Below are 19,681 nucleotides of genomic sequence, written 5' to 3'. Positions count from 1 at the left end.
ATTTACTTGAGAAAGAGCCAGAGCCAGAGCCAGAGGGAGAAGCAGACTCCCCACTGAGCAGGGAGCCTGATGCGGGGCTTGATCGCAGGACCCCAAGATCATGATGTGAGCCGAATGCAGACTCTTAACTGACTGAGCCACCCAGGCGCCCCTGTAAAGTGTATAATAATATCTACTTGTTAGAGTTTAGGGGATTTGATGAGTTAATGAATGTAAAGTTCTTAGAACGGTGTCTGGAATACAGTAAGTGCTATTTACAAGTTTGTTATCATTACTGACATTACCTGGATGTCCGGTGGTAAGAATACCTGAAAAAAGATCTATTGAGAATTCAAATGATATGGTGAATAACAACATTTTAACATAAAACAGAGGAACAAAAACCGTACTACTTATCTTGACAAGTAGAAGAAAACATCTGAAAGCAATCAAAGGAGAGTTAATAAAGAACAATTGGGTGAATTAACTGTGAACAACAGTCCAATCATATGTGCCATTATGAAAACTGGCTTTGGGCTGAAGGTTCCCGGAGGGAAAGGGAGGAAGGGTGAGCATGAAGTTCAGTGGGCAGTAAAAGAGGCTACAGGGATAAATCGAGTCTGTTCTTATGGAACCTGAGTCAACAGTATGATCTAAATACGTAGAAGGCGAAACCACATTTGGGCACGGTAACAGACCCAGGCTGAACAGCGGCACATACTTCATTATTCCATTTCCTTTGGCTCTTGCTGGGCTCTGTTCAGGCTTTTTTAGGGTTACACTTCCAAAAATCACATGTTGCAGAACGTGGAGAAGAGTGCAGGGATCCTGACCCGGAGTTTGGAAAGCAAGAGGGATACAGGAAGCACCCAGACTAGCTTGATGCTGACAGTAACTTGTGGCTCATGTTTGGAAGAGAGAGGCTTTGATTATTCTGATTACTCAAGGACAGCGGGATCAGAAATCCCAGTGTGACATGCCAGCAGGGGGAATAGACACTGAACACAGGAGTAATCTAACCATGAGAATGGATCGGTAGGTGGGACCAGTGGCCACCAGGGGCTAGGAATGATGCCGGGAACATGAGGGGTTCAGACAACTGCCTTTCAGGCTGACTTTGGCATAAACATGAGCTCAAAGTTTCCCTGGGAAAATACTGTGGTCAGCGAAGCCCAGTGAGAGCTGCCCGTCCTCAGGACTTTGGGTGCAGTCTTCTCTGATCCGCACACCCAGGACTGCCAGAGGAGCACAGAACCTTGTCAATGACTAAAACCACCCTCAGGAGCGGGTCGTTCAGGTACCCCATGGCCGCCTGATGCTGACCAGTGGTGATAATTCCATATCCCATGATTTCTCGAGTGTGCAGTGAAAACCCCTTTTGTTTTTCATCTGTATTCATTCCATGTTGTGAGAAAACCATAGAGGGGTCCCCGATCTTCACAAACCGGGAGGAAACAGGAAAAGTCGGTGTAGGGCTGGAAATGAAATTGATGTGATCTGTAAAAGGGTTTTGTCACACTGGCCAGTGTCTCTCCTGAAGTCAGATCAAATGTTACTTCTCAGAGATGTCTTCCTGGACCTCTCTTCCTGAAGTAGACATTCCCTCCACCCACCCCCGGGGTGACACTGTCAGGTAATCCGACAATGGTCTATTGGCTGCTTCCCTCACTGCGTGTAAGATCTCTTCAGCTGGGTGTTGTCTTTTTACAAGCTGTGTCTCCCAATACCTAGAAGTGTGTGTGTGTGTGTGTGTGTGTGTGTGTGTGTGTGTTTGGATGAACAAGAGGCAGCTCTCTAAGGTAGAATTATTTTGCATCATTTTTGTTAAGAAACATGTCTCTCTGAATCTCTGTGAAGTAAAGGTGCAGGTGAAAAAAGTCGAGGATAAACGTATATAGGATTATTATTTAGAATTTTCTAGTTTTGGCAGGGTTCATCAAAATGTCTGGAAAAGCCTGGATTTTTGCTTTGAGTGGCCAAAGATGTATCTTTAAAGATGAAGAACATCTGATGGGATGAAAAGTTGATCAGAACAAAAGGGTAAAGTTAGAGACACACATGTTCTCCCCTACAACTCGCAGACTCATAGGGTGATCAAGGCTGGTTTGCCTGGGACAGTGCTGGCTGACACCTGCTGTCCTGGCATAGTTCTGATAATGCTCCTTTGCAGCCTCAGAAGTTCCTGACTTTAGTGATCAATTACATGGTCATGTGGTCTGTAGGATTCACTCCACTCCCTTTCAGCACCCAGTCATACTGGGGCCTCGGTGTACAAGGAGCTGAGGATGGAAAAGTAAGAAAGGATAGGAAGTTATAATTTTGACGTTCATAGATTATGCAGGAGAATCTCAAATATTTCTTGACACTCCTAATATGATTCTCCTAAGTTTCTGTCAGTCAAATGGTCTTTGTGTTTTTAAGTTTTCATGACTTCAGAATATTTGGGGCCATAGCTAGGAGGGCGATGGATCTTGCTACATGGTTGGGTCGCAGTGTCTTCCCAGGAGAAAAAGTTGGTCAATTTTATTCCTAGATCTGGTCTCTCTAGGGCTCAGCAAACGCTGCTCTTGGGGAGCCTTTTGGGGAACAGAGAGGTGCATATTCATAATTACGCCTCAATTTAACCTAAAAGACTTTTTCTTTGTTCAAGCTTCCAAACACCTATTTCTTTCTTCTTGAAGATGAGTCTTTTTGCAGAAGGCTTTTGATCCTTAAAGCAAAGAGACAGCTAAAAGGGTGCTCAGGCCATGCCCGGATATGTCAGAATACTTGGGTCCATAGACAGGGGACCCATAAAATTGCTGACACAGCAACTCTCTGACACATTTGATCAATTTTCAGTGGTTGATAATGAATGCATGCACTTGAAGGTTGGGGAAGGTCACTGAGTGGTCCCAGCAGAAGAACATGTCATCCCATTACACCAAAGTGATTAGATGATAATTTCCCAAACCAGAGTGGATGATGTGACCAACAGGGCCACATGCTTGCTAGATCGGAATTACAGGTTTAGTCAGTGAAAATCAGGGAAAATCAGAGACACAGACCATCTGGGGCAATGTATCAGTGATGTAGGCACAGGGGCAGGAGGAAATGCCACCCTCATGCACTGTGTCCATTGCAATTTACCTGTGTGTTACTTTAAGAGAAGCAACGTTGCATATAATATGTGATGTCATTTCACATGTGGTGCATTGTAATGCAATATCAATAAATTATTTCCTATGTGAATTTGCCTGTGTATCCAGACTGCCCATAGTCTTTATCACCACCATTTAAAATGTTTTCATAGTAGTCTATTGGGTTGGCTACCATAACTTAAACATTCTTCAACTTTTGTGTATGCATTGTAATGCAATATCAATAAATTATTTCCTATGTGAATTTGCCTGTGTATCCAGACTGCCCATAGTCTTTATCACCACCATTTAAAATGTTTTCATAGTAGTCTATTGGGTTGGCTACCATAACTTAAACATTCTTCAACTTTTGTGTATTTAGTTTGTTTCTTTTTTTCTATCGTAAAATACTGTAAAAGCTGAAAGTAGGCATGCACACTTCCCCATATTTTAGGTTAGTTAATTAAGATGAGGATGCACAAAGAGGAGAAAGATTGAGGCCTGTTCGAACAGCAGCAGCAGGTCTGAGGAGCAGTGACTTGGAGAAGGCATTTCCTTGTCCGTACAAGCCTCCTCGTGGCCCTCTGTCACCTGTCTACAGGATGTCCCCAGTGCATAGTAGTAAACTCCCACAGCAGGCTGGTGAAGGACTTGACAATTTGGTGATCAATGACTTTGTGGACCTTGGATGGAAACACTGTACCCCTAATCTGTTTGGGGGAGGAAGCGAAGGGAGGAAAAACCTCCCATCCACACACAACGTTGCTTTTTGTGCAACAACGTGAAAAATACTTACATTCCTATGTTACACATCTTGTTTCAACCTATATGTGGATTATTTTCTTTCCTTTGCTTTCCCTCAAAGCAGGTTAATGGCCCACGGGAGAAATGATTTCCTTGGGCACAGAGGTGGAAGACATTGGCGCAAGGGGCAAAGAACACGTCCCTGTGGGTCTTTCAGATGCTTTCCCTTGTTTTATTGAATGGCCTTAAAGAAGAGTTTACTGTCTTTTTTTTTTTTAAGATTTTATTTATTTATTTGACAGAGAGACAGCCAGCCAGAGAGGGAACACAAGCAGGGGGAGTGGGAGAGGAAGAAGCAGGCTCACAGCGGAGGAGCCCGATGCGGGGCTGGATCCCAGAACACCAGGATCACACCCTGAGCTGAAGGCAGACACTTAACGACTGAGCCACCCAGGCGCCCCTGTCTTTCTTTTCATTATTAGGAATTAAAATAAGAGACCTTTGATGAGGTCTTGTTTTAAAAAAGCTATTTTCTTTGAGAAAAAAAGGGCTTCCCTTTGCATGCTTGAGATTGATGTAGTGAAGACTAAGAAGACTTACTTGACAGTTGCTTATGTTTTTTCTGGGTGATTTGTTTAGAGATATGTGTACATCTAAGCTGCTTACAGGTGTTTATGACATGTCTCACTTTCACAGGGGATATGTAACATTGCAGAATGATGGGATTTTGTAGCCTCCGGTTGCTGGAATTGTACACATTTGCAGAAGTGCTGGAAGATGCTGAGAATGATTTCGCAGAGTTTTAAAGTAGCGTGTCCAGGCACATGAAGTAAGGGCAGAGCGAACACTGAGTAAGCGTCTACTGTGTGCCAGGCACAGAGCTGTGTGCTATACGACTGTCAACCCATTTAATTCTCATGACGACCCTAGGAGGTAGGTACCATTATTTCCCCCTGTTTAACTGAGCATCCGTAGAAGAATTTGGACAAAGAAACTTGATTTTCTAGTTAGATGCTTGATCCACTGTATTGTCCTTGGGGCCAGTGAAACTGTTTCCCACTTCCAGAAGTTGACTGCTTTGTTGAGGCTTCTCTAGGGTCAGAAGTGGCTGTTCAGCACCACTCTCACAGGGGGGCATTCTAAGAACAGAAGAAAATCACTGCCAAGGAGAATGGTTATTGGTTCTGGTTTTAGCAATTTGCAAAGTCCAATAAAAAATAAATCCCAAAGTGCTCATATGTTTCAAATCTGAATGTTAACAGCTGTGCTCTTATTTCTTTGCTGACTATAATTCTACAAGGCTAAGCTTTTTTCTCTGTGTTTAGAAAAAGCTCTACCTTCATCTTAATGTTCTGGCCATACCACCCAACTGTGTATTCCAAATTTACACCCATTTCCCTATTTCTTTCTTTATATATTTCTTTCTTCTTAAGGAGTGATTTCTATAGGGCTAAAATTTTAAAACAGCAAATTGCTAAGCTCTTAATCTTCCTTTAACATCTGTTTATGCTTTTGGAATATATATATATATGTATACATATATATATTATATATATATATATATAATTTTTTTTTAGTAATGTTTTAGGAAGTCTTTCTACCCTTGTTCAAAAAGAAACTCCAAGAACCAATTTTTTTCTTTATTTCCTTCCTTCTTCCTTCCCTTCTTTCTTTTTCTCTTCTTTTTCCTTTTCCCTTTCCCTTTCCTTCCTTCCTTTCTTCCTTCCTTTCTTTCTTTCTTTCTTTCTTTCTTTCTTTCTTTCTTTCTTTCTTCTTTCTTTCTTCTTTCTTTCTTTCTTTCTTTCTTTCTTTCTTTCTTTCTTTCTTTCTTTCTTTCTTCTTTCTTCTCTCTTTCTCAGACTACTTCAAGGGAAAATAATCCCTTAACATGTATGCGAGAACACTGAGAGATGGCTGGATGTTTCCTATTCCTTTCTGGTCTCTGAATTCTGAGTCACTGAGTTTGTATTTTTAAGTTAGCACCTGTGGTGAAGTTGTCTTTCAAAACTAAACTAGTGTCCGTGATTTAAAATGCCAACCAACCAATGAACCAAAAAAATCCACTCCCTAAAAAAATGAACAAACCAACCAAAAACCGTTCAGATTGAACCAAAAACCTCTCCAAAAAAATCAGGTCCTCATTTGGGATCAAAGCCAGACAACCACCCCTCCCCCCCCAAATTCCTCTTGCTCTATGGAGAAGGTACATCTCTGAACATTTCAAATGGAAATTCGGATATGAGCAGCTCTTTCAAAATTCTTAAGTCCTTTAAATATTTACTGTTTTCCAATTCTCTATTATCATAAAATTCTTCTTATTAGAAAGCTCAGCTTGGAAAGAGCAAGGGAAGGAGTGAGTTTGGGAGGCTGCTGCTTTCCTGCTCAGAAAGTGGCCAGTACTGGAATGGCAGGACATCTGGTTGTGGGTGCTGGAGGGTTCTAGTTCAAATCTGTAAGGACTGACATGTGTCCATCCAAATCGGAATGAAGTTGAAACTATCACCCAGGTTGGATGGACCCCACTGAAGCGTCTCTGGGGGGGTGGTGATGGTGGGAATTCTTGGAGGCAGGGATGCCAGAATTTTCTATAGGATGCGCCTCTAGAACTTGTCTGTAGGTTGCCTATCGAGCCAGAAGGGGATAGGGCTGCGAATGTGACTGAGTGGCATTTACATAATACTTTATATGAGATGGAGATGATCTTTCCTTTATTCATCAAAGAATGTGGGAGAGGGCTCCTGGTGACAACAGTAGGGTGGGGGAAGGAAGGCCACTCCTTTCAGCCCCTTCATGGAGTCCCTACTGATGAGGGGCCTCTTGGGATAGAACTATGACCATGCTGGAGGTTGGGAACGTTGGCAAACTGACGATGAGAGAGGCTGGGGTAAGTGCATTTGCCTGAGTCTGCAGAAGGAGCAGGCAAGCCTGGGGACTTTTTCCATCATGGGAGGGGAGAAGCATTTCCAGGTTTCGTCATGCGTGCTGTGATTTGTCTCCTTAAATGTCTGGGTCCTAGAAGCTGTTCTACTAACAATCTCTTAAGGAATGGAGAACCATGGAATCTCTCAAGTAATCTTGCCCATGTGACTTCCAGTGGGTGATGAGGCATCCTGCTTCATTTTGCCTTGACAATTTGGGCACCGTGAAAGCCCACGTGTGTCTGGGGCAGGGCACGGCAGCAAGTAAAGCAGGATAGACATCGCTTCCTATACTGGCGTGATTCTGTTTTTTTAATTTTTGTTTTGTTCTTTTTTTAAGTCCTACTGTGGTAGTCAGTGGCACAAGTGGTGGCCGTCTAGTGGTACTGAGTTTCAGTGGCATCTGTGCTGGTAGATTCTCAGTGAGTCTCATACGCACCCTAGAGCTTGGCTTCTAGCCTTGAGCTTCCTACACCTGGAGCTTCCCACACTACCCGGTGGGGTGTTTCCTGCTGGCCAGTCCCAGCCCCTGTTACCCTGCCTTCCAACACTTGCCCAGCCACTGTGGACAAGCTCTGGCTCAGGTCAGCCCAGAGAATTTCCCCACCACCCGGTGAGCGTCAACCACACCTTTTCAGTGAGCTCTGAATCCCAGCCTTGGAAGGGGGAGTATTCTCCTTTTCAAGCTTGTTCTTTCATTGGACGTTCTCCCTCATCTCTTGGGTATTCTTTAGAGTTCTCTTTATCCCTTGATAGTCAACCCCCTGTTATGGTTAATAATTCTTTATATTAAGGTCTCCCTGTTAAAATTGTTGTGTGGTTTCTCTCTCCTAACTAGAGCCTGATTGATACAAGATGATAGTAGGATAATTGCTAGAAATACTGGGTTTGTTCCCTTATGTATTTTACTTCCTTCTTATTTGAAGCCTTGAGTCTTGACAGGTACCAACCCTTGGAAGCTGAGAGTTGCATCCAGTGGAACTGGGTCCCAAGTTGGTGACACCCAGACTCACTGAAGACTTCCATACTTGACAACAATGACTGGGCAGAACGAATGAGAATTGGTACTATAACACTGCCTTCGCATGTAGCTGAGGGAACCTGGAGAAAACCAGCTTGAATTTCTGGCTTATCCAGAGGGACAGAAACTCAGAATCAGAATGAAGTTGAAAGAAAATGACAAGACCCCTAATGAACCTGCTATCTGATAGCAATGTTTTTTATGTCAAACCATTGACAAGTATGTAAATATAAAAGGCAACCTGAATTTAGTAATGCTTCCATAAACTTGCATTTTATTATTTATAAAGCATTTACAAACACTTGAAGAAGTGGTGCATACATCAACTATTTATTTATTATTTAGTCTATAGGTGAGAGGGTTTCCTCCCTGAAGGTAATAACTCCACAGCCCCACCGGGATCAGAGGCTCACAGGCCTGGAGCTTGTGTTAGATGATAAGAATGGAAATAATACCGAGTGCCAAGTGCTCATTAATGTATAACATTGAGATCATATCACCTTTTAAAAAGTCTCAGCAAAAGATGCAGAAATCTGGCTTTCATTTGCAAAGTCTCCATCTCCACTGTGTATTTTTCTTTGTCCATACTTTGTCCACTTTCTTCGTCCATACTCCATGCTTCTCCAAGGAGAAGCAATCATTGCCCGTTTGTTTGCACTTCCTGCAGGAAGATGCTATTCTGGGTGAAACGCGCTGGCCCTGCCTGGCAGCTCGAGGCTCCCACTGAGGGAGCAGTTGGCTGCTGGTCGCCGGGTAGGTGATGCCCAGAGAACAACATGCCCCAGAGCTCGTCCCTGTCCCCAGCTGTCCACATCCTCTTCCTCATCTTTATTTCCCCGATTTTTCTTCTGTAACTAGGGGAAACCTCTGATGTGCTTTTCTCTTTCTCTACCTTTCATATTTAAAAAATTAGGGTGCTAATATTTATGAAGACATGAACTACTATTTAACCTTTTCTGGCATCCAGTATACACCCTTACTTGGCTCCATGGCACAGGTCTACACTACATTAATCCAGAGAATACTGATAGGAAAAAGGAAATGAAGAAAGCAAATGCACCATTAGCTACAGAAACACTTCATTTAACAAAATCAGGAAAGAGAGTGTATTTCCCTAAGTTTGATGTGATAAAATAAAGCGATAATACTTTAGTTTCTTTAATTTCATGTCCTCTGCTCTGTTTTCCCTTTGACCGTAAATAACACTCAGCTGTGTCCCTTTGTGACCCAATGGCTGTGTGCCTGAGAGCCTGGGGCTGATAAGAAGGGGACCCGCTTGCTCTCGACCAATTTTCAGCTTCATTTCTTCAGTCACCGCCAACCCCCGAGACTCAGCCCTTCCTGTTGTGAGTATAGTGTTTGGCTAAACTGGAGAAGGAACTTAATGATGGTATTGGAAAGACTTTCTTGACAAAATTCATTTTCTGGATATGGGAAATAAGGATCCAGGGCTTCATAAATGTGACTTATGGGGCAATTAGACAGCTTGGCAGCTCTATTGGGTCTCGCATGGACGTCTGGAAATTATATGTCAACTCCCACCCTCATGCTAGAGTCTAAAGTCTTCTGGCCTCCCCAAGGGGGGACATGGTGATTAAATAAATGATCACTAAGTGAAAGACAAGAAGAAAGAAAATAAGTCATTTCATAAAATGGGAGAATAAAGGAAGAAATGGAATTTTTTCATTTTGATACTTTTTCTCCTTTGGACTTTCCCCAATCTTAGTTTCCTTAGTGCCAAAGTTTTGATAATTCTATGTAATGACTTCAGAAAGTCACGCTGCATGACTATGCTCTAGTTAAATGCAGACATCTACCCTGCAGTCCCAGTAGTGGGTGTTGGGATGATTGTGTCCACTCCCGGATGGAGAAACTGGTCGTTGAAGGTGAATTTAACAGGCGTCAAGGATGTAATCTTCCCTCACTCATCTTTTATGGTAATGAAAACATGAACAACCTTAAACATAAGTGGGAACTGGCAATTGGTAATGGGTTGGGGAAAGAGTTTCCTTTGTCCATGACCTTTGCTTCCTGCCACTGACGCCCTGGCAGAGGTCACCCTTTGGGTCTCCGTTTTTCCCGCGCTCTTAGGTATTAGCTCCTTCTCTCCCCCCTCCTCATGTGCAGGTTATTGTTTTGTGTTTGTGTATGGGGAGTGCCTGCTAAAGTTGATCTGAAAATATTTACAGAATTAAGTGGGGTTGGGTCAGATTGCAAATGTTCAAAAGAAATCTATATGTTTGGCAAAAAAGGAAATATTGCTCTCCTTTCCAAAGAAAATCCACATAGAGTTTTTGGAGCTGTGGAATAGTTTCAGGAACTGGCTCCAAACACAAGCTCCTGCCTGTGTTCCTGAGCAACCCAGGGTATTCTTCCAGCTTCGCCAACACCTGTCCAGTAACCTCTTGGGCTTTGGTTTCACCACCTGTGAGAAATAGTCATGAAGGTCAGGGATCATGATGAAAAATGCTGAAGCAGGCCAAGTGTGTGCCCACCCGGCTCCCAGGCCCCTCCTTCCAGCTTTGTTTCTCTTCTGGCTTCTGCACTTCCCACAGGAACTCAGGGTTTTTGGCAAATGTATAATCAAGACATTGCGGGGCGCCTGGGTGGCTCAGTCATTAAGCGTCTGCCTTCGGCTCAGGGCGTGATCCTGGAGTCCTGGTATCGAGCCCCACATTGGTCTTCTCTACTGGGAGCCTGCTTCTTCCTCTCCCACTCCCCCTGCTTGGGTTCTCCCTCTCGCTGGCTGTCTCTCTCTCTTAGTCAAATAAATAAATAAAATCTTAAAAAAAGATCAAGACATTGCAAGACAGTCCTAATTTTAAAGATTCAGTGTAAATGTTCCCCAAAGCACAGTCGAATTTGTCTGATCGTGAGTTCTAGTCTTGGGAAACATGGATATAGGCTAACAGTGGGGACCCACTGCCCTGAGATGTCCCATTCCCTGAGGACCTGAGCTCAGCTTTTTGCTGAGCCACCTTACCTACGGCGCTAGTGGTCGAGAACGGCTGATTGGGTCAGCTGACAGGAGGATTCACGTTTAAAACAGGCAAGCCAATTTCTCAACTCGGGAGTAACCAAGTGTTTTTGTGTTCTTAACTGTGGGCTACAGACATGACCAGAAATCCAAATGTGTGGGAACATTGTTGACATTTTCTTTTTTAGAACGATAATTTGAGGGGGTTTGAGCACCAGAGGTGACTTGAACATGAGTCGAATGTGTGGAGTCTGGTCACATCCTTTTTCTGATATCAATCATCCTTCCTAAGTTTCATGGTTGAGGTTTAGTGATTAAAACATCAAAAGCTCAAAATTATACCATTAAATGAAGTTTCACTGCGAACTTGCCAACGTGAGCCTCATAGCAGTCATTCAACAGAAGTAGCCCGTGTGTCTATCTGGATTCCTGTCGCTAAGGTCAGGAAGCAAATAGCTCTGGATAGTGAGGGATAGTTATATTAGATCGTGTGTGCTACTTACTACAACAAAACAAGACAAAGCCTGTGTTTTTTTTTTTTTTTTGGAAGGTGGCATTTAGGTTGTCTGAATGTTATCTGTCCCTAAGCAATGGTTTTCGAAATTTTTATCCATCAGACTTTTCTTTAAGTGAAACATTACCCTAAATTAGCGAATACTAAGACATGACACAGAAGTGCCCTAGTTGAAAACTGGGTTGGCAGCTGAGCCTCACTCTTGGTTTTTCGTCCTTGAAGCCGTGCATGAGCACTTCTGCGGAACTGCCAGCCTCTTAAGGAATGGTTGGGAGGCTGTTCATTGAAAGGAATGACTCTTTGGAATCTACGGGGTTCACATGAATTTGACTCCTACTGGACTAATCCAGTATCCCTGAAGCCTAGTGGACCCCCGGAACACTTCTGCCTATCATACAGTCAAGGAAATACGGCATTTGGCCAGAAAATAATACTGTGCCAATTTTGACTCATGAAAGACTCACTCAACCTAGGTGGGTGTTCAGAGCAAACCATTTTCTAAGTCAAAACATGGAGAAAAGCAAAGTTTTACCCTAATTGGCTTTTCTGTTTTGACTGGAGAATGGAACTTGGAAGACAGTAGGAAGGTAGGCTGTGTCTCTGAGATGCAGTGTTCAGGACGAATGAAACGTTGGAGCCTCATGTCCTGATTTGCCCACTGATGTAGGACCTTGAGGGGTGGATAATACATACTTTCCTCTTTTCATAAAAGTTTCGGTTTGGGCCAGACGACACTTGGAAGCTGACCTCAGAAGGCTCTGTTTGGAAGGCTCGTGTGTATCACATGATGAAAGCTGTGGGGATGGTCACTGGGCCAGCTGTTCACTGGGCCAAGCTGGGTCTCCATAGCTTCACAGTCATTCCAGTATAATTGAAAACATGTGCTGAAAAACGCATTTTCTTAAGGTTCAAAATTTCCTTGTGATGTACTTTCCATACCATTTTGATTTAAAAGCAGAGGATGACAATGCTGTGGCCAAAAACTTGTATGGCAGTATATAAGTGTTTTAAAACAAATCTTTTAAGAGTAAAAATCCTGATGAATGAACAGAAGACTGAATCACACTTCTGAGAATGAAGACAGGTGAAGAGCCTAAAGGAAAAGGCTTAGAGTAGGATTCCTCAATGCAATGTCATTGCAGTTCATAATTTCATACACATGTTTTATGTTCTTGTATCCTTGAAAATGATTCCTATATCTGGACATAATGTTTGTGACTTTCGCAAAAAGGAAAAAAAGCATCTGCCCGTATTTATCCTGTGGAAGTTTCCATCTGTGGCAATATCAAATGCCTGTATGGACCAAGCAGTTAATTATGGGAGTGAAGCCAGCAGGTGGAGCCTTGGCCACCTGGACACAAGGGCTCATTTGAAGGGAGCTGCAGCCACAACTTGTGATTTCTCAAGATAGGCTGGGAATTAATATTTCTAATGTAAAAATCTGATTTTTGGCATTTTGGAAATTAAAGATGTAAATACAGTGTGTGGTCCAATAAGTATTTCTGAAGGCCAGGCCAGGCCCTGGGCAATATCTGGTCTGCAGAGTATGATGCTGGTCTGAGAAGCTAGCAGGCAGCAGAACCTTCCAGAAAGGTGGGACGAGTATTCCTGTTGGGGTAGAGCGGAGTGGGAGAATAAGGTTAGTCCCATCTCTATTTACCCTGATTGAGTAAGTAGGTGGAGTCAGAGAGTGTAGAGCACAGGGAAAAACTCGGTTTTGCCATCGGTGTGTTGCTTTCCTGCATGTCTTCTTTACCACCCACACGGCACATTTCACTTCAGACATTTTTGGTTATCAAGTGTATGAAGGCTTTTCCCCACACCAACCAATTCTCTGTGACACCAGCTGGATGGACTACAGTTGAACCCAGTTCTGACACTACCAGCCTAGAGAAAGCATCAGATTCCACAGGTGAAGGCTCAGCCCCACAAGGTGGCCCACTTCAGGTGCCAAATGTAAGTTGTAGTCCCCAGGTTATCCAAAACTTCTGTCCAATTTGGCTACGAATTGGGGGTTCAGTTTCAATGATTTGCTAGAACAGCTCACATGACTCAGGGAAACACTGATCTCTGTTTACCAGTTTATTGAAGGATGTGATAAAGGACACAGATGAACAGCTATAGGAAGCGGTACATAGGACAAGGTCTGGGAGGGTCCTGAGTGCAGAAGCTTCTATTCCCGTGCAGTTGCAGGGAGGCATCGCCCTCCTCATGTGGATGTGTTCACCAACCTGGAAGCTCCCTGAGCCCTGTACTATTGGGATTTTAGCAGGCTGCCTCAAGTAGGCATGATCAATTATTAACTACGTTTTTAGCCCTTCTTTCCTCTCTGGAGGACGAAAGGTAGGCCTGTAAATTCCAATGGTTTGGTCTTTCTGGTAACCAGTCCCCATAGAGGAGCCCACTAGAGTCGCCTCACTGGAGCAAAAGATGCTGTTTGTGCTCTGATCACTTAGAAATTTACAAGGGTTCTACGAGATCTATGTCAGCGTGCGGGTCAAAGACAAATATTAGAATAAGAGATACTCCTAGTATCCTTGTCACTTATGAAATTCCAAGATTTTTAGGAATTCTGTGCCAGGAACTGGTGGCAGGGGCCAATATATATATTTTCTTTTTTTTTTCTTTTTCAAAGATTTTTTTTTTAATTTATTTATTTGACAGAGAGATAGAGACACCCAGTGAGAGAGGGAACACAAGCAGGGGGAGTGGGAGAGGAAGAAGCAGGCTCATAGCAGAAGAGCCTAATGTGGGGCTCGATCCCATAACGCCGGGATCACGCCCTGAGCCGAAGGCAGACGCTTAACCGCTGTGCCTCCCAGGCGCCCCAATATATATATTTTCTATGACACAGTAGAAATCCAAATGTTGGTAAAAGAGGGGGTCAAATGTTCCAGCTATGGCAGGGGATCTCTGTCTACTTATGGGGGGATACAAGACCCACAAGCCAACAGACACAAAGGTTTACCAGGCTGGGAAGAGCCTGAGGAGTCTTCTTGCCTTTACAGTTTCCCACATAGTGGAGCTCAGGGATGGGCAATGCCAATTTGTCTCTTACAATCAGAGTCTAAGAAAGGAAAAAAAGAAAGGAACCCTGAGGAGAGGACTTCTAATTCTGGCCAAGTTGGAGTAACAAGGATCAGATTTATTCTCGCACTTGAAACAAACAAACACACACACACACCAGGGATGTCTGTGTGGCTCAGTTGATTAAGTGTCTGACTTTTGGTTTCGGCTCAGGTCATGATCTCATGGATCATGAGACAGAGCCCCACGTTGGGCTCTGCGTTCAGCGGGGAGTCTGCTTGAAGTTTCTCTCCCTCTGCCCCTCCCCCACTCTCTCTCCCTCAAATAAATAAATAAATCTTAAAAAATAGGGAAACCAGACAAAATATATGAAATGATGGTTTTCAAAACACTAAACATTGGACCATGGAATAATTTCTGAAATGTGGAACACAAATGAGGTGAGTCCTGTGATTGTCCCAGCTTACTGCTTTGAGAGTATAGGCTGCAACACAGAGAGAGGAACACATGTGGAGCCCAGTGGACGCTCCAGGTTGAGGAAAGAGAACCAAGGTGGCTAGAGTTCACAGAACTGAGTTCTGGAGAGGAGAAAACTACAGAGAGAAAAAACTCTGGAGATTTGCAGAGGGTGCCTCTTGAGTATTCATCAGAGGACTGATCAGTGCATGCACGTGGACAGTACTTGAGACCAGGAAGGCACTCTCTGAAAGGTTTAGAGGGAACAGCACCCGGTGTCCATACAGGGCCAGTAATAATGCGTGTTCCCACCAGCCAGATTGAAAAGCCCCATAATTCATGTGAAATTGGGTAGGGTGTCCTGAAGGGTCTGGTCACTGTAGTGGGGTATAATTAGTTCTAGACGAAACCCTGTTTTGGTTCTACCTAACAAGACTTAAAAGCAAGACCTAAAAGGATCAAACTGGTTCTAAGAAACTCAACTGCACCCCAGAACAAAGTTTGAGAATATTTATGGATATATAAAAATATCCAATACTGAACAAATGAAAATTCAAAATATCTGACATCTGAAAAAAAATTTCCAGGCATGCAAAGAAACAGAGAAACACTGTTCATAATGAGGAGAAAAGTAAAAATTGAAGCCAACCCAGAGCTGACAAATACTAGAATTAGCAGGCAAAAACATTAAAAGATTATAACTATGTCCTATATGCTTGAAAGTTAAGTAGAGAAATGGAAGTTATAAAAGAACCCAATAGAGCTTCTAGGGATGAAAACTACAGTGTCTCAGATAAAAATACACTGAATGGGACTGAAAACAGATTAGATATTACACAAGAAAAATTTAATAAAAGATTGAAGACAGAGAAATAGAAACCATGCAAACTTGAACTAAGATAGAATAAAGAATAAAATAATAGTAAAACTATAATAATAAAACAGAGTCCCAGTGATCTGTGGGACAACTATAAACAGTATGATGTATATGCAATTGGAGTCCCCTGAGAAGGGGTCAGAAAAAATATTTGATGAAATAATGACTGCTAGTTTCTCAAATATGATGTAAACTCTACACTCACAGATCCAAACAGCTCGATGAACCCAAGAAGAAGAAACACACACACCAAAAACTACACAAAGGCACATCTCAAATTACTCAAAACCAGTGATAAAGAGAAAATGTCAAAAGTAGCCAGTGGGGAAAATACACATGTGTACAGATGAACAAAGTTAAGCATGATGGCAGATATTCCAGAGACAATGCAGGCAAGAGCATAGTGGTGCAGTTTCTTTAAAGTACTACTGAATGAAAAAAAATCCCAACAACAACAAAACCTCTGTCAACCTAGAATTCTATACTTAGCAAAAATATCTTTCAAAAATGAAGATGAGGGGTGCCTGGGTGGCTTAGTCATTAAGCGTCTGCCTTTGGCTCAGGGCGTGATCCTGGCGTTCTGGGATCCAGCCCCACATCAGGCTCCCCCGCTGGGAGCCTGCTTCATCCTCTCCTACTACCCCTGCTTGTGTTCCCTCTCTCTCTGGCTGCCTCTCTCTCTCTCAGATAAGTAAATAAAATCTTAAAAGAAAACAAAAACCAAAAAACGAGAAAAAAACAACAAAAATGAAGATGAAATACTTTTTTAAACATGCAAAGGCTGAAAGAATTCACCAGGGACCTACATTAAAGAAAGCCTTCCAGGCAGAAGAAAAATGATATCAGATGGAAATATGGCTCTGAACAGAGGAATGAGGAGCACTAGAAATGGTAACTACGTGGACAAAAGGAAGAACATTTTTTCTTACTATTTAAATAGTAAGAATATATTGAATATATTTAAACAAATAAACAAAAACAATGTGGTGTGGGGCTTGAAACATATGTAAAAGTACACCATAATGTATAAACTTGTCAAATCACTAAGTTGTACGCCTGAAACTAATACTATACTAAAAAAAAAAAAGTAAAAGTAAAATATACAACAAAAACTTCAAAGGCAGTGGCAGAGGAATAAGTCTTGTAAAGTTCTCACTTTGTATGTGGAGTGTTGTAATATTGCTTGAAGTTAAACTGTGATAAATCAAGGGTGTATACTATAAGCTCTAAGAAATCATGAAAATAACAAAAAGCTATAGCTAAGAAGTCAACAAATGATGAAAATGGAACCATGGAAAATATTAAATTACTCCAAAGCAATAGGAAAAAAAGAACAAAGAACAGATGAAACACATAGAAAACAAGGTAATAGGCTTAAACCTAATTGTATCAATAATCACATTAAGTGTAAATGGTCTAAACACCTTGTTATAAGTTGAATTGTGTCCTTCTGGAAAAGATATGTTAGAGTCCTAACACCCAGTTCTTTAGAACATGACCTTTTTTGCAGATAAGTTCTTTGTAGAGGGAGTTAAATTAAAATAAGGTTGTTACGGTGGACCCTAATCCTATATGTTTGGTATCTTTATAAAAGGGAAAGTGGGGTGCAGAGTTTGATATGCATAGAGAAAAGACACTGTAAAGTCATAAGGAGAAGATGGCCATCTACCAGTTGAGGAGAGAGACCGGATCAGATCTTATCCTCACAGCCCTTAGAAAGAACCAGCCTTGCCTGACTCTGTGATTTTTGGGCTTCTAGCCTCCAGAATTGTGAGATGGTAGATTTCTGTTGTGTAAGCCTACTTTGTGGTATTTTGTTACAGCAGCCCTAGAAAATTAATACATTTATTAAGTGGAAGAGATTGTTGGATTGGATAAAAAGTGAGACCCAACTTTATGCTATCTGCAAGAAACACACTTTAAACACAAAGATACGAGTAGACAGAGTAAAAATATAGAAAAAGATGTACCATCTAACACTAATCAAAAGAAAGCTGGGGTGGCTACATTAATATCTGACAAAGTAGATGTCAGAACAGAAATAAAGAGGGTCAATTTATAATGATAAATCAGGCGGTCATAACAATCATAAACTTTTATGCACCTAATAGCAGAACTTTAAAATACATAATGCAAAAACTGATAGAACTATAAGGAGAAGTAGCTAAGATACAATCATGTCAGAGATTTCAGTAACCCTCTCTCAATAATGAATAAAACAAATAGACAGAAAAATTGGCAAGGATATAGAAGTCCTGAAAAACACTATTAACCACCTTGACCTAAAAGACATTTACAGAAAACTACAATTAACAATAGCAGTATACATCTTCTTTTCAAGTGCACATAGAACATTTACTAAGATGGACCCTATTGGGCCATAAAAAGTCTCAATACATTGAAAATAATTCTAGTTATAAAACATATATTATCTGATCATAATGGAATTAAATGAGATATCAGTAACAGAGAGATCTCTGGGAACTTCCCAGATCTTTGGCAATTAAACAACATACTTCTAAAAAATTCATGGATCAAAGAATCCAAAAGATACATTAGAAAGTGTTTTGAACTAAATTAAAATGAAAATACTTAATTTAAAGTATGTGACATGACACTACATTGGTATTTAGTGGTATTTAATGGTGCCCTCCCACCCAGTGCTCTCTCTTGCACTCTCTCTCTCAAATAAAATAAAATAAAAATAAAAAGCAATCCTTCTTTCCAAAATATAATAATGTCTTGGGGTCTCATAAACAGCTGTCCCTCTGTGTTAGAAAACTTTTGCCTCTGTAAGTAAATGTTAAAGGGCAGATGGGTTAGCTGGAATTCCAGAAAACCCTGGACACAGGAACCAAAGAGGTGAGAGTGAGCTCATCGTTTGCCGACTATTTCTCTGACCCTGGAAGCTACCAGTGAACTTGTTGCAATTCCAGCTCCTTTCAGAGTGTCACCCAGGTGCTTGGAATATTCAAGGGTGACTTACGTTTGTGTAAGCGTAACTGTCTCAGACTTCACTGGTCAGTGTGGATGCAGCAAACACACCCACTGTCACTGATGCTGGAGACCCCTAGGATCCCTCTTCCCAGGACTTGGTGAGTTGCTGCTGGACCACCCTGCTCCTCTGGAAATGTTCCTTTCTAGCAGGTTCCTCATTCTCCCTGGGAGAGACTCTGGGCCTACTTGCTCCTGGTTTTGCAGACACCCGTGGGCAGGTCTGACTCATGGTGAATGTAGCTTAAGCACAGGTGGGGACCCCTGCTCATAAAGGATTAGCTGGGGCTTTTTAGACTAGTTTAGAATGTGATTGTAACGTAACTTTGGGTGGGGAGTAGACAGAAAGTTACACAAGGTGGGGAGATATCTAGGGAGGGCAGGCCCTTGTGGGATGTTGGCAAGGCTGGCTTCATTGACCAGAGACTTGTGCAGTCACATGGGGCCCAGACCTCAGAGATCCTTGCTCTGTGGCTGCCATCTTGAAATTCTGCATTTATGTTTTGTAAGTGAAGTCCAATGGGATGATGCAACATGTGCAGGGGCCTCCCACGGCCTCCCTGGGCCATGTTTGCAGTTGCCTGCACCCTGCCTCCTGGAGCCTGGATCCTGCCCAGGTCTCTCTCCCCATCCCTGGCCCAAACCCATGCTACCTCTGTCCTGGAGCATTGGGTAGGGAGGTCCATGTTCTGCTGCTCCCTCCAGAGCTTCAGCATTCAGACTGGGCAAGGCAGTGGCCATCCTTCCCTGGGCTGGCCATGCCCAACAAGGGCGGAGCTCTTGCCACTTGGTCCAGGTACCCAGTACATTCCTGCATAGAGGTTGTAATCCCTTGGGGTCACTCATGCCCTGAGGATTGGGGTTATGAGCCCAAGGAAAGGGGAGGCTCACTTACGCTTTCCACTGGTCTCTGATTTTCATTTGGCATTGGGTTCCGCATATTCTGTAGCTGGCCTGCAAGCTGGGAACTTAGGGCAGTGAAGCAGAGAGGAGAGGAGGTAGGGCAGCAGATCAACTCTTCCTATGTATTAATTCCATCACCGGTTGGCCCTGGT

At 42.6% G+C, this 19,681-nt stretch overlaps 1 protein-coding gene across 1 annotated transcript in view; it reads left to right on the top strand.

Moving 5' to 3' along the window:
• Window positions 1-1,623: 1,623 nt before the first annotated feature.
• The window catches only part of LOC105240244, a 113,241-nt gene continuing 95,183 nt past the window's right edge, over window positions 1,624-19,681 (top strand). Inside the window, exons 1-2 of the mRNA XM_034670795.1 lie at window positions 1,624-1,653; window positions 4,654-4,775. Of these exons, the coding sequence (XP_034526686.1) occupies window positions 1,624-1,653; window positions 4,654-4,775 (152 nt within the window). The remainder of the gene's footprint in view (window positions 1,654-4,653; window positions 4,776-19,681) is intronic.

The sequence above is a fragment of the Ailuropoda melanoleuca genome, chromosome 10, assembly GCF_002007445.2.
Source record: "Ailuropoda melanoleuca isolate Jingjing chromosome 10, ASM200744v2, whole genome shotgun sequence".
Lineage (NCBI taxonomy): Eukaryota > Metazoa > Chordata > Mammalia > Carnivora > Ursidae > Ailuropoda > Ailuropoda melanoleuca.
The sequence above is the reverse complement of the archived record's forward strand: the minus strand, read 5'-3'. Positions and strand labels throughout refer to the sequence as shown.